At 37.1% G+C, this 14,932-nt stretch overlaps 1 protein-coding gene across 2 annotated transcripts in view; it reads right to left on the reverse strand.

The window, feature by feature from the left end:
- Positions 1-14,932, reverse strand: part of SEMA3D (semaphorin 3D) — a 226,012-nt gene that overhangs the window by 86,517 nt on the left and 124,563 nt on the right. For both annotated transcript variants that reach the window (XM_070369711.1, XM_070369710.1), the window contains one exon: positions 10,592-10,654. In XM_070369711.1, coding sequence (XP_070225812.1) covers positions 10,592-10,654 — 63 coding nt within the window. The remainder of the gene's footprint in view (positions 1-10,591; positions 10,655-14,932) is intronic.

Below are 14,932 nucleotides of genomic sequence, written 5' to 3' on the forward strand. Positions count from 1 at the left end.
AGCAGGACAACTACATATGGTTACACATTTGTGCTGCAAAAAAAGAAAGTCCTATTTTAGCATATGCAAATCATACTGTAGGATCCTTAATATCCTGAATATTTTCATACATTTAATATATGTTCTCATATAAGTATTATATGTAGACTCCTAAGAAAGGAAAATTTTATATTCATTTAGACAATTTATCTGGCAGACAATCTTAACAAAATCATATTATATGTTTTTCACCCTTCCACCAAGGTATCTGATGAAGAGAATTTATTTTTTATTGACACAAAGCACTGTAGAAAACTAGCTTCATGTTCTTTTATATCATGTTAGACAATCACAAATGAAAACTTAATTCAGAGAGAAAATTCGCCCTACTAATGGTTTTGATGGTGACTGCAGCCATGAAATTAAAAGACGCTTACTCCTTGGAAGGAAAGTTATGACCAACCTAGATAGTATATTCAAAAGCAGAGACATTACTTTGCCAACAAAGGTCCGTCTAGTCAAGGCTATGGTTTTTCCTGTGGTCATGTATGGATGTGAGAGTTGGACTGTGAGGAAGGCTGAGCACCAAAGAATTGATGCTTTTGAACTGTGGTGTTGGAGAAGACTCTTGAGAGTCCCTTGGACTGCAAGGAGATCCAACCAGTCCATTCTGAAGGAGATCAGCCCCGGGATTTCTTTGGAAGGAATGATGCTAAAGCTGAAACTCCAGTACTTTGGCCACCTCATGTGAAGAGTTGACTCATTGGAAAAGACTCTGATGCTGGGAGGGATTGGGGGCAGGAGGAGAAGGGGACGACAGAGGATGAGATGGCTGGATGGCATAACTGACTCGATGATGTGAGTCTGAGTGAACTCTGGGAGTTGGTGATGGATGGGGAGGTCTGGCGTGCTGCGATTCATGGGGTCGCAAAGAGTCGGACATGACTGAGCGACTGAAGTGAACTGAATGGTTTTGAACAAATGTCTCAGTAACATGAGATAAGCCAGGGCAAAAAAGAGTAAAAATGTAGGTGATCATCAGATAAATTCTAATGATGGCTTCACTGGTAGGGTAAGAGATTCATTCTAATATTCTCCAGCCTTCATCTTGCTCACTCATGTTCACTGAAGGGACTTCTACTTATTAGTCTTTTCCCCACAAAGAGGTTTATGCAAGGGTAAAATCTATACAAGGAATAGTACACAGGGAGGGGAAAAGTGTAGAGGGATATGCCTGGAGTGAGGTGGGATTGACTCACTGCTAGTAATTACATAATTTTTCAAAAGCTCTCTTTTACTAGAGTCATAGAATTTAGAGAAGAATGGTTATGGAGTGAATAATTGTGTCCTCCCCAAATTCATAGGTTGAAACCCTAATGCCCCCAGGGTGATGGTGGTCGGAGGTCAGGTTTTTAGGAAGTAAATAGCTGGAAGTCTTTTGTGAGTCCCTTGGATAGTAAAGAGATCAAACTAGTCAATCTTAAAGAAAATCAACCAGAATACTCTTTGGAATGACTGATGCTGTATCTCCAATACTTTGGCCACCTGATGTGAATAGCTGATTCATTGGAAAAAACCCTAATGCTTGGAAAAATTGAAGGCAGAAGGAGAAGAGGGAGATGGAGGATGAGATGGTTGGATGGTACCACCAATATAATGAACATCAACTTGAGAAAACTCCAGGAGATGGTGAGGGACAGGCAAGCCTCGTGTGCTGCAATCCATGGGGTCGCAAAGAGTCAGACACAACTTGGCAACTGAATAGCAATAGCAACAGCCTTAGAAGAGGTCAGGAGGTGGAATCCTCCTGATAGGATTCATGCCTTTATAAGAAGAGACCAGGGCACTTGCTCTCACTCTCTCTGCCCTGTGCAGAAACCACCAGATGATGGCCACCTATGAGCCAAGAAGAGAATTTTCCCTAGAAACTAAGTCAGCCTGCACTTTGATCTTGGACTTCCCAGGCTCCAGAATTGTCAGAAATAAATGGCTGTTGTTAAAGCAGCCTAGTTTATGGTATTTTGTTATGGTAGCTCAAGCCGACTAACACAGTAATTTTACAAGAGTTTGAAATAAATATTTGTATAAAGAAATAAAACAACTGCCTTTCCAGATTATAAATTATAAAGTCTGAAAGATTAGAGACTGTGAGACACAGCACTGTTTAAAAAGGCAAATAAGGCCCAGAGTGAAACATCACACACAAAGGAGATATAATTTGAGTGATGATAAAGAAAAGCTCTGAATCACACCTAAAACATTGCACATCCTTTAACTTTTCTGGGAGTACTTTATTAAGATGCAGCCAGCCCTGGAAAGTAACCCATTATGCTAGTTCCTGACTTGGTGAGATATTACCAAGGATTTATTCTTGGTAATATTCTCCCTTCTCTCAGACTGGGCTGCCATGGAATAGAACACTGTAGGGACAGTTCTGAATTTTCTGACTTAGTTTACCCAAAAGTCAGTTCTGCCCAAAGTTTCCTGTCGATGAAGTTGATGGCAGGCAGTTCTCTAAGAAGACTGAAGGAATGAAAAGGCATTGGTTACCTGAAGGAAAGAAACATGGAAAGAGATTCTAAAAGATAAAGTCTCTTATTTTAAATTTTGCCTAGGGTGGTCATTTCAGCCAAACACTAGTGCCTCAAGTGAAACAAAAGTCTTTCTCTTTTAATTTATAACATTTTTTTAAGGCTCAAAGATTATGTGTTTTCTTTTTGTGCACAAGTTTCATTAGGTTTTGCTTAAATAGCATGAGCAATAATTAACTTGATTTAATTCACTTAGCAAACTGCATAGCTATTAAGGGTGGTGTAATTCTGTGAGGCATGAAGAAAGAAAACTCTGAGAAGCAGCTTTTTAAATTTTCCCTGAAAGCTGACTAATTTATAGCTATTGCCACAATGGTAAGGGTTGTTGCACGTGATCAAACAATTCAACTCAGTGAGTGATATACTCAACCTTGGAAGAGAACTGAATTTCCCCTTCCTTCCTATGCTTCCTACCTACTCTCTTTCCTACCTCCTCAACTCTCCACTATAAGACAGACTGAAAAAGACAGAATTAAAAACAAGTATCAACCTTCTGGGTGTCGCAGGTGGCACTAGTGGTAAAGAAACCACCTGCCAATGCAGGAGACTTAAGCGAAATCGGGAAGATCCCCTGGAGGAGGGCACAGCAACCCACTTCAGTATTCTTGCCTGGAGAATCCCATGAACAGAGGAGCCTGGAGGGCCACAGTCCATGGGGTCGCACAGAGTCGGACAGGACTGGAGAGACTTAGCACACGTGCACACGTAGTAGTAACAGCTCAGTGGTGAAAGCATCTGCCTGCTAGTGCAGGAGTCCCAGGCTGGATAAATGGGTTGGGAAGATCCGATGGAGAAGGAAATGGTAACCCACTTCAGTATTCTTGCCTGGGAAATCCCATGAACAGAGAATCCCATGGGAGGCTACAGTCCATAGCGTTGCACAGAGTTGGACACGACTGAAGCGACTTAGCATGCACACACACATACCAACTTGCTGATTTTTTCAAGTAATATTACTCGTTCCAATATCTACCCTTATACACATTTCTTTCTGTTGTTGCTATTCAGTCGCTAAGTCCTAACTCTTTGTGACCCCATGGACTGTAGCCTGCCAGGCTCTTTACACCATGAGAGTTCCAGGGCAAGAATACTGGAGTGGGTTGCCATTTCTTTCTCCCGGGGATCTTTCCAACCCAGGGATCGAACCCGTGTCTCCTGCATTGGCAGGTGGATTCTTTACGACTGAGCCACCAGGGAAGCCCCATACACATCCTTCAGTCAGTTCAGTTCAGTAGCTCAGTCATGTCTGACTCTTTGTGACCCCATGAATCGCAGCACGCCAGGCCTCCCTGTCCATCACCAACGCCCGGAGTTCACTCAGACTCACGTCCATCAAGTCAGTGATGCCATCCAGCCATCTCATCCTCTGTCATCCCCTTCTCCTCCTGCCCCCAATCCTTCCCACATATATATATAAAACACACATATATAAATAGATATATAGCTATAAATAAAACAAATATAAAACTTAATACTTAGAGAAAAGACAGATACCTATTCATCTATGTATTAACATCTAGAACTTGTTTCCCCCTAATACTTGGAAAAATATTAGCAAAACAGAAGTATTTGTAAGTCCTTAATCTTACATGTAGTTCAATTAAATCCAATTCAGCTTTATATGTGTTTTTGATAACTGAATTGTAATCATTTAAATTATTTAGGTGCAACATGAAAAGACACTTATGATTAAGAATCTGATCAGTCTTTGTGTTTAGTATATTTTGCAGAATACTATGATCTTCAATTTTTTTGATCACTTGCCACATGCCTATCATTGTGGCAAGAATACACAGAAGAACTTACAAAAAAGATCTTCATGACCAAGATAATCACGATGGTGTGATCACTCACCTAGAGCCAGACATCCTGGAATGTGAAGTCAAGTGGGCCTTAGGAAGCATCACTAGGAACAAAGCTAGTGGAGGTGATGGAATTCCAGTTAAGCTATTTCAAATCCTAAAAGATGATGCTTTGAAAGTGCTGCACTCAATATGCCAGCAAATTTGGAAAACTCAACAGTGGCCACAGGACTAGAAAAGGTCAGTTTTCATTCCAATCCCAAAGAAAGGCAATGCCAAAGAATGCTCAAACTACCACACAATTGCACTCATCTCACAAGCTAGTAAAGTAATGCTCAAAATTCTCCAAGCCAGGCTTCAGCAATATGTGAACCATGAAATTCCTGATGTTCAAGCTGGTTTTAGAAAAGGCAGAGGAACCAGAGATCAAATTGTGAACATCCGCTGGATCACCAAAAGAGCAAGAGAGTTCCAGAAAAACATCTATTTCTGATTTATTGACTATGCCAAAGCCTTTGACTGTGTGGATCACAATAAATTGTGGAAAATTCTGAAAGAGATGGGAATACCAGACCACCGGACCTGCCTCTTGAGAAACCTGTATGCAGGTCAGGAAGCAACAGTTAGGACTGGACATGGAACAACAGACTGGTTCCAAATAGGAAAAGGAGTACGTCAAGGCTGTACATTGTCACCCTGCTTATTTAACTTATATGCAGAGTTCATCATGAGAAACGCTGGGCTGGAAGAAGCACAAGCTGGAAATCAAGATTGCTGGAAGAAATATCAATAACCTCAGATATGCAGATGACAGCACCCTTATGGCAGAAAGTGAAGAGGAACTAAAAAGCTTCTTGATGAAAGTGAAAGAGGAGAGTGAAAAAGTTGGCTTAAAGCTCAACATTCAGAAAACGAAGATCATGGCATCCGGTCCCATCACTTCATGGGAAATAGATGGGGAAACAGTGTAAACAGTGTCAGACTTTATTTTCTGGGGCTCCAAAATCACTGCAGATGGTGATTGCAGCCATGAAATTAAAAGACACTTACTCCTAGGAAGGAAAGTTATGACCAACCTAGATAGCATACTCAAAAGCAGAGACATTACTTTGCCAACAAAGGTCTGTCTAGTCAAGGCTATGGTTTTTCCAGTGGTCATGTATGGATGTGAGAGTTGGACTGTGAAGAAAGCTGAGCGCCGAAAAACTGATGCTTTTGAACTGTGGTGCTAGAGAAGACTCTTGAGGGTCCCTTCGACTGCAAGGAGATCCAACCAGTCCATCCTATAGGAGACCAGTCCTGGGTGTTCATTGGAAGGACTGATGCTGAAGCTGAAACTCCAATACTTTGGCCACCTGATGCAAAGAGATGACTCACTGGAAAAAGACCCTGATGCTGGGAGGGATTGGGGGCAGGAGGAGAACAGGACGACAGAGGAAAAGATGGCTATGGCATCACTGACTCTATGCACATGAGTTTGTGTGAACTCCGGGAGTTGGTGATAGACAGGGAGGCCCGGCGTGCTGTGATTCATGGGGTCGCAAAGAGTTGGACACGACTGAGTGACTGAACTGAACTGAACTATTATTGTGGTATATCTTAGGTTTGTCAGGTAGACCTCTGTTAAAATTCAGTCTGCAAAGATATCTGTTTTGGTCCTATAATATTAAAAACATTTTAATATGTTGTCAACACTTCAGAATAAGTATATGAAAATCCAAATATCACACTTCTCTCAAAAATTATTTAACAACAACAACAAAAATCTAACAGATTTCTACCACTTATGGTAGAAGGGGAAAAAAAATAATTTAAAGGAAAAAAAAGGAGAGATGTGCCTATAAAAGTCTAAATACCTAACAGGAAAACTAGGAAAGGACATTTTTTACGTGAGTGTGACACAAAGTAATCATAGAAAGAAAGAAAGAAAGAAAGTGAAGTTGCTCAGTCGTGTACGACTCTTTGCGACCCCAAAGACTGTAGCCTACCAGGCTCCTCCCTCCATGGGATTCTCCAGGGAAGAGTACTGGAGTGGGTTGCCATTTCCTTCTCCAGGGGATCTTCCCAATCAAGGGATGGAACCTGGGTCTCCTGCATTCCAGGCAGACGCTTTAACTTCTGAGCCACCAGGGAAGCCCCCAAAGTAATCATATATGAATATAAATCTTAATTTTACAAATATATATGATATTTAGTGTTTATAGTAATGAATGATCTTCAAGCTAAAAACAATAAAAATAATTTTGTTTTTGTTGGCAAAAATTAAATATATTTATTTCATTTTTAATGTATTAATGTTAAGCATTAAGTATATGATGTATACAATATTAGCAAGGGTATGGGGAAATATACTCTCTTAAGAGCATGTACTGCTAATTTAAGTATAAGAAGCTTAAACTTTCTGGAGGGCCATTTTACAATGCATAAAATATTTTATATCCTTTGACCAGTAATTTTACCCAATAACCAGAGATGTTCACAATATTTATATATAAGGTTTTTCATGTGTGGCATCATTTACAATAGTAAAAACTGGATATATATCAAAATTCTAACAATAGGGGATTGATGAAATAATATATAAAGGAATGCAGTGCAGCTATTAAAAGTAGTGTTATAAAAAGGAATTTAATGACATGGGAAAATGCTCATGGCAGTCTGTGAAGTGAAAAAAAAAATGTTTTAAGGGACTATGTATACAATGATTTCATTCTGAAAAATAGTAAATAGATAAGATAGAAGAATAAACATCAAAATGTCACCAGCTATCTCTGGGTAATGGTCATGGGGAAAGAAATATTTACAGATGAATCTATATAGTTTTCAAACTTTCTGCAACGAACACTTTGTTGTACTTTTAGATGTTCTTTAAAACGGAAGATAAATGTAATCAGAGAACTTTAGAGACGGAAGATCCTTTAACTCTTTGCAGTGTCTCTATTGACAAGGTTGTGTGCTCTGATAGTTAAGCTGACGAACAGCCCAGGCTGCCCACACGCCATTCATTCTTTTGTCAGGACTGAGCTGTTTACCCCTCTTTTCTTTGCAGGACCAGCCATTTCTTTAGTGACTTTCTGTTGAATAATATTCTAAACAGAAACAAAATAGACCAAATAGCGTCCTGTCGCCTCTTCCTTCCCTGGATTAAAATTGCGGACTGTACTCAAGCAAGAGGACTAGCTCTCTTTTGTATCCTGTTCTTCCGCCTCCTCAGCACACCAACTAGCTAACTTTCATTATGGTAAATAATTCACTATTTTTCAGTTATATAGTACCTTTGTGTAAAGGGACAGTCTTTCTAAACACTTGTTAATTCTCAATACGCTCTTGGGAAATAGGTAAAAATTACTAGAGAAGGGAGAGTGTGGGTAACGCCAAAGGTAGTAAGAGATGATAATAAAACCACAGACTAGTCTCAGTTTTCTGTGGACCAAAATCTATGTAATGATGTAAAATGAGGATCTGTGTTATGGTGATAGTGAAGAGAGAAATGGTTTGAGGGATTCAGTTTGTAGACCTTACACATAAAACTTAAATCTTCATGTGTAGACTGTAGTATTTCATAAGAGCACAGATTGTGGGGCAAACCTTCTTGATTTAATTCCTGGCTTCACTATTTACTGAATACGTAATATTGGGCAAGTCAGTTAATTGTTCTGGTTTCAGTCTTCTCATTTGGAAAATGAGGAATAATAATAAAATCTAACATATTGTTTTAAGGATTAATCAAGATTATAGGTATAAAGCATTGAAAGCAGTTCCTGGAACATGGTAAGTACTATAAATATGTTACCTATTCTTAGTAACTCTAAAATATAATATTATTTTAAAGGGACAAATTAAAAGAGGAGACAGACACTTTTATTATTCCTACATACTTCAACAGCAAACTTTACAGACTTCAGTAAAAAGAGAAAAGCTCCCCAAACCTCTAATCTTAGGTTAACAGGTGTTAGAGGTGACTATCAGCTCTCAAATACAATTGAATTGGAAGAACAGATTCCATTTACTGGTTCTTACGTGCTGTCTAGGACACTACCTTCAAAAACGTTTATCACTCTTTAACTTAATAAGAGAGGCAACTGAGTTACTATATAACTGAAATTAGTGAACATACTGAAATGAGAACACTGACACAATTAAAACCTTCACTGATTGTCTGACCTTGAGAGCTTATCCCTCATCTATTCCATGGGAAAACTGACACTATTTCATTGCAGTACATTTAAAACAGCCTTTTCCTTCTTGCCTCTTCATCAGACACTCAATACTAGTGAAATACAAAACATTAAAATGTTCACACTGTTTATGATAAGCTTCTATTGTTATGCAACAAAATAATTTTGAAAAACCATAACCAAAGCATCTATTTTCCCCATGAGTTCAAAAAAGTACTGTTGCTTTTTCAGACCTGGGCACCTGCTCCCAGGGTACCTGACACTGAACAGGGTGAAGAAATTAGAGACATGAGAGGAAGAATATATTCTAAATTAATCTCTTTCATATCTAGTAAAATAAATATAAAAATGTTTTCCTGTTGCATTTGAAACGAATACTCCCTGACATATTTCTGCTAACATTAGGTGCTTGAAAAGATCACATTTAACACTGATTGAATACAAAATCAGGCATAACCAAAAGTTTCTTTCATTTTGATTATTTTGTTTTGCAGGACAATCGTCCCTCAGTATCCTCAGAAAATTGGCTCCAAAACCCTGACAGATATAAAAATCTGAAGATGCTCAAGTCCTTTGTATAAAATGGCAGAAAAACCTCTATATATCTTCCCATATACTTTATCTCTAGATTACTTATAATACTTAGCACTATGTAAATGATACATAAACAATTGTAAATACAATGTAAACACTATATAAAAGTTGCCAGAAGGCAGTAAATTCAAGTTTGTTTTTTGAGACTGTCTGGAATTTCTTTTTTGAAATATTTTTGGTTCATAATTGGCTATATGGATCAATATAACTCAAGAATATAACTATACATATTTAGGTTCTTAATAAATACTTGTTGAGTAAATGAATGAACAAATGAATGAATAAATCAGTTGTTATGAGGCTTCCTTGCTGGTTCAGATGGTAAAGAATCTGCCTCCAGTGTAGGAGACCTGGGTTCAGTCCCTGGGTCAGAAAGATCCCCTGGAGAAGGAAATGGCAACCCACTCCGGTATTCTTGCCTGGAGAATTTCATAGACAGAGGAGCCCGGTGGGCTACAGTCCATGGGGTCGCAAAGAGTTGGACACAACTGAGTGACTTTCACTTTCATTTTTCACTTTGGATTGGTAGGCTTCTAAGCTTCCCCTTAAATTTATTAAGCAACATGTCATGTTGCTTTACCTTTAGCACAATATTAAAGTGAGAATTTTTAAATCTAGTTGTGCTTTCATACAACACAAACTATTTGCTGTTATTAAATATAAGGGCACTGCTCAGCTTAATATTCTTGGGTTATAGTGGTGAGGGGAAACATTCCAGGATGATACAAAGGAAGCCTCATGATGTCCATGCTTTTGCCCGAAGTTGGAACTTTGTCATCTTGAGTTATATTCAGGGGCTGACTTATTTTTCCAAAGAAGAGCAATTCTCCCTATCATTACAATGCAAGAAGTCAGGGCAGAATACAGATAATCTGACCTGAATTAGAACTTTCAGATGAGAAGAGGTGGTCAAAGCCTTAGCATCACAGGAGATTAAACAGGCAACACAACTGGACGGAGCAAGCAGGACAACCGATCTTTCTTAGTATCTCTATAATGCCTACTTTTGAAAGAATTCTTATAGTTATAAGTTTAATTTCACCCAAAATTAAATATCAAGTGTGTGTTTGTAATGCTACAACAACTGATGATTTTGTGTGCATTCAAAAAATACACAGATTAGATAAAAATACACAATTCTAGAAATATAGTATTTCCTAATAGTTTATTTTTAAATATTTTAAATGTATTTTTGGTATTTTTTTGTGAAGAAAATACAATCAGAAGTAACACTTTAGAAAGTGTAGTATTTCTAAATTTCTGAGAATAATGACATTCATTTTGGCAAAGTAGAACTATTTTATACCATATTAATCTTTACACAGACTATTAGTGTGGTTGTAAAAATAATACACTAATGTCATTCATTCAATAAAATTTAATATAAATATTTGCTATCATATCAGTACCAGTTTAACAAAGATATTTTTTAAAGTCTCATACTTACATTGGCATCTTTCCCAGCTAATTTACACAATTCCACCCGTTCCTTTGCAGCAGGCCAATAAATCTGTAAAACATTTCAAGGTGTGTTAGAATCTGAATATTTAAAACACCCTACAATTCTAATTAGGAAAGGGTGTGAAATTAAAGAGTGGGTATCAAGCCAAAAGCATATTGTTAGCTATGATTTAAGAATTTTGAGATTTAAATATTTTCTAAAATCATTCTAAAAAGAGTATAAGAAAAATCTGGCAGAAACATCCATTTCTATCTGTCAATATTATAATTTCTTTTGAAATGTATTTAATAATAGATAAATCATGTGGTATAACTTCTTATTGTGACTTCAACAGAACTTCAGGTTAGCATTTGCTTTAGGTAAGAGATTCTTTTTAGCCTGTTTTTTCTCTGTTTTCTCAGAGCAGTAGTGCACTATAAACATTCAATGAGGTGTGAGAAACAGCTCTCTGTCACAAGCATAAGTTATCACTTCAAGTCAAAGACCAGTGTGAAATTGTTCATAATATTTAACACATATAGAGCTGAGACACATCTTTCATTTAATTAAACATTAAAATAGGATGATAAGCATTATCTTATTTAAATCTTTCAGTAACCTTTAAAATAGCTATGCTTACTCTCACCATTTTTGGGTCAGAAAATTTCTTCATATAGTCATTAAACAACAAGTCGAGGGCCATCAGACTGCTTTGCAACAGAGCCAAAGCATGACCCAAAGTCTGTGCCTTGAACTGGGAGGGGTGGGGGGCGGTCTCAAACACTACATAATAAATATTATTTGGGCAAATGCATACAGACAAAGGCAGTAGGCTCCTTGATTGATCACTTTTAATCAGCTTGAACAGTCCTGAATTTACCACAAATAATTTGTCTTGTTTTTAATGAACTTTAGAAGTTCTTCCAGGAAGTTTTTCAAAATAAAGCCTAAAACTGTTGTAATACTCCATTAGCTTACAGAAAGAATTGCTCTTTGTTAAGCTATAGGCAAGAAGAAACAAGAAAGTCAAGCTCTGAGTAGCTTATATGTTCCAAGAGTTCCTGACAAATTTGTATTATGTTTCTCACCAATATTAGCAGAAAATATTTTAATAGGTGAGAAAAAAGGAAACTATCCTGAGGGAATACATTGAAAGAGACTTGTTAAACCTGGAATTGAACAAATGATTTAGAAGTCACTAATGTTTATATGATGTTATATTCATAGTCAAATATTAGGGTTTTAAGTTTCTGAACAAAGAGAACATAGAATAGCACTTACATTCTTTGAATAGATCTATATGATGTAATTACTGTGATTTTTAAATGAAGCAAGGTTGTTTGTTTACAGCATTAAAAAAAAAAAATTCTGGCCACATAGCATGGCATGTGGGATCTTAAGTTCCCTGACAACGGATTGAACCCAAGCCCTCTGCATTGGAAGCCCAGAGTCTTAACCACTGGACCACCAGGGAAGTCCTAGAGCATATTTTAACAACTACAAATCTAACCAAAGAGAGTACACAGATATGGTTGCTGATCTAGCAGCAGGCTCAGGTGACCAGCTAACATGGATGTGGCTCACAATAAAGACATAAAGATGCTGTTTGTCTAGAAACGGTTTAAAACACATGCACGTGATTTTGAACAATTGTTCAGATGCCCAGTTGTGTCCAACCCTTTGCAACCCCGTGGACTCCAGCATGCCAGGCCTCCCTGTCCCTCACCATCTCCCAAAGCTTGCCCAAGTTCATGTCCATTGCATCCATGATGCCATCCAGCCATCTCATCCTCTGACACCCTCTTCTTCTGTCCTCAATCTTTCCCAGCATCAGGAACTTTTCCAGTGAGTCAACTGTTCACACCAGATGACCAAAATACTGGAGCTTCAGCTTCATCATCAGCCCTTCCAATGACTGGTCAAGGTTGATCTCCCTTAAGATTGGCTGGTTTGATCTCCTTGCTGTCCAAGAGACTCTTGGGAGTCTTCTCCGGCACCACAATTCGAAGGCATCAATTCTTTGGCACTTTGCCTTCTTTGTGGTTCAGCTCTCACAACTGTACATGACCACTGGGAAGATCATAGCCTTGATTATCTGGATCTTTGTTGACAGAGTAATGGCTCTGCTTTTCAATACACTATCTAGGTTTGTCATAGCTTTCCTGCCAAGAAGCAATTGTCTTCTGATTTCATGGCTGCAGTCACCATCTGCAGTTATTTTAGAGCCCAAGAAGAGGAAATCTGTCACTACTTCTACCTTCCCCGCTCTGTTCGCCATGACGTAATGGTGCTAGATGCCATGATCTTAGTTTTTTTAATATTTAGTTTTAAGCCTTTTTTTATTTTCACTCTCCTACTTCACCCTCATCAAGAGGCTCTTTAGTTCCTCTTTGTTTTCTGCCATTAGAGTGGTATCATCTGCATATCTGAGGTTTTGAACACAGCCAGCAATAAAATATGAATGAACTACAGCAATGAAAAGCAGTATGAACGGACCTCAGCAATTTCATTATTAGTGAAAAAAGTATATTCCTCAAAATGACCAACAGCATAATCTCTTTAGAATAATATTGAAAACAACTAAAATAAAAGGCACTTTTTAAGTATGTATGTACATACAATAAATACATAAAAAGAAAAGCAGAAGAGTGATGAATACAGGATTCAGAAAGATGATTATCCAAGACTAGTAAAAAGAAAATTATTAAATTACCAGTAAAAAAAAAAACAAACAAGATATTAAAGATTTTAGTTTTTGTTCTGGATGGTGTGTTTTCAGATGTATATTTCTTAACTGTTTTTAATTATGTAAATTAGTAAATGAATCAAAATGGGCCATGCATAATCCAGATGACAGACAACAGTCTGTCATCAACGTGAAATCAAGAAGTCCTAAATCAATTAATATACAAAGAGCAAAAATAAAACACTGTATCTATCAGGAAATTTGAGAGTTTCTTCAAGTTGTTTTATTTTATTGTTTATTTTTATTTTTAGTCACTGGCAGCAAAAACACTGAACTGAGTGTACTTCTTGCCCCTTTAAAAATAACACCTTGAATAACACCTTGAATTTATGGAATCTTTGCTTCGTATTTGAACTTATAAGCTCAAGATATCATCTTTTATCTTGCTGATTATTATTATTATTAATTGTGATAAAATACGCATAACATCAAATGTATCACCTTAGTTATTTAAAGCATATAGTTCAGTATTGTTACATATATTCACTTTGTGCAATCTTAAGAATTCTTTCATCTTGCAATACTGCAAAGCTATATTTGCTGATTCTTTTGTGTAACAGTGATTTTATAAAGGATAACTTTGTATCATTGGAATAAAAATAAATGGTACACGGAATGCATATCCACAATGTGTCAACTTGTTTAATCACTAGCTCATTTTGTTTGGTCTCTAATCTAGATTAATATTTCTTTGAATCCTTTCAGTATGTCAGATCTTGCTCTTTTCTGTTTTATATGATGGTCAGATTTAATCACATTTCAGAGATAAATTTAGAATAAACATTTGTAGATTTGTTCAGACCTGAATAGCTTACTGGTATTAGTACTATACAAAAAAAAAAAAAAGGAAATACAGGACTTTTTTCATATTAAGTGTGACTTAAAAAAAAAAGAACATCACTGGGTTCTCTCCTTTACCTTCAACCAGTGTATTGGGTGCTTGAGTTGAAGTAAATTATGAGATAAATGATGTTTCTAAAATTGGTTTTTAATATATTTATAGGAGCTTCAAAAAGGAGTTATCTAAAGATTGACAAAATGTGAAAGCAATCTTTTTTTTTATCATTTTAGAAGTCTAAATCAAAGTTCCAAGGTTAGCACAGATTACTTACTGTTCATTACTTATTTGTTCATTAAACACATAACTATGAAAGGGCTTCTGTATACCTGGTAAGGTGTGGCTCTGAGGTCTACGATATGAGTCAGGAAGACAGTTCTGTAAACAGGGAAATGGCATTTCCACCAGAGATATAAACCTAGGGAGAAGGGAGCACAGAGGATGGGGCAAGGATGCCCAGGGAGCCCTCGAAGCACTATGTGGGAAAAAAGTCCCTACCAGTCCTGACTTCTGAGCCATTGTTTTAAATTACTTGATCTTGTAGTTTCAACTCTAATGTAATAGTTTAGTTTAGTTTAATAGTTTCAGCTCTAATTGTGTCTTAAAGACTTGCCAGTAAAATAGTAATTGAAGATTCTTTTTTCTCTTTGTAAAGGGGCACAAATTTTAAAAGATGTTTAAATGGTTTTGTTGTACATTTTCAGTTATTAACTTTAAGTCATACAATTTTAAACTGAATTATGTCACCCTAGTAAATGAAGCA

The sequence above is a fragment of the Bos mutus genome, chromosome 4, assembly GCF_027580195.1.
Source record: "Bos mutus isolate GX-2022 chromosome 4, NWIPB_WYAK_1.1, whole genome shotgun sequence".
Lineage (NCBI taxonomy): Eukaryota > Metazoa > Chordata > Mammalia > Artiodactyla > Bovidae > Bos > Bos mutus.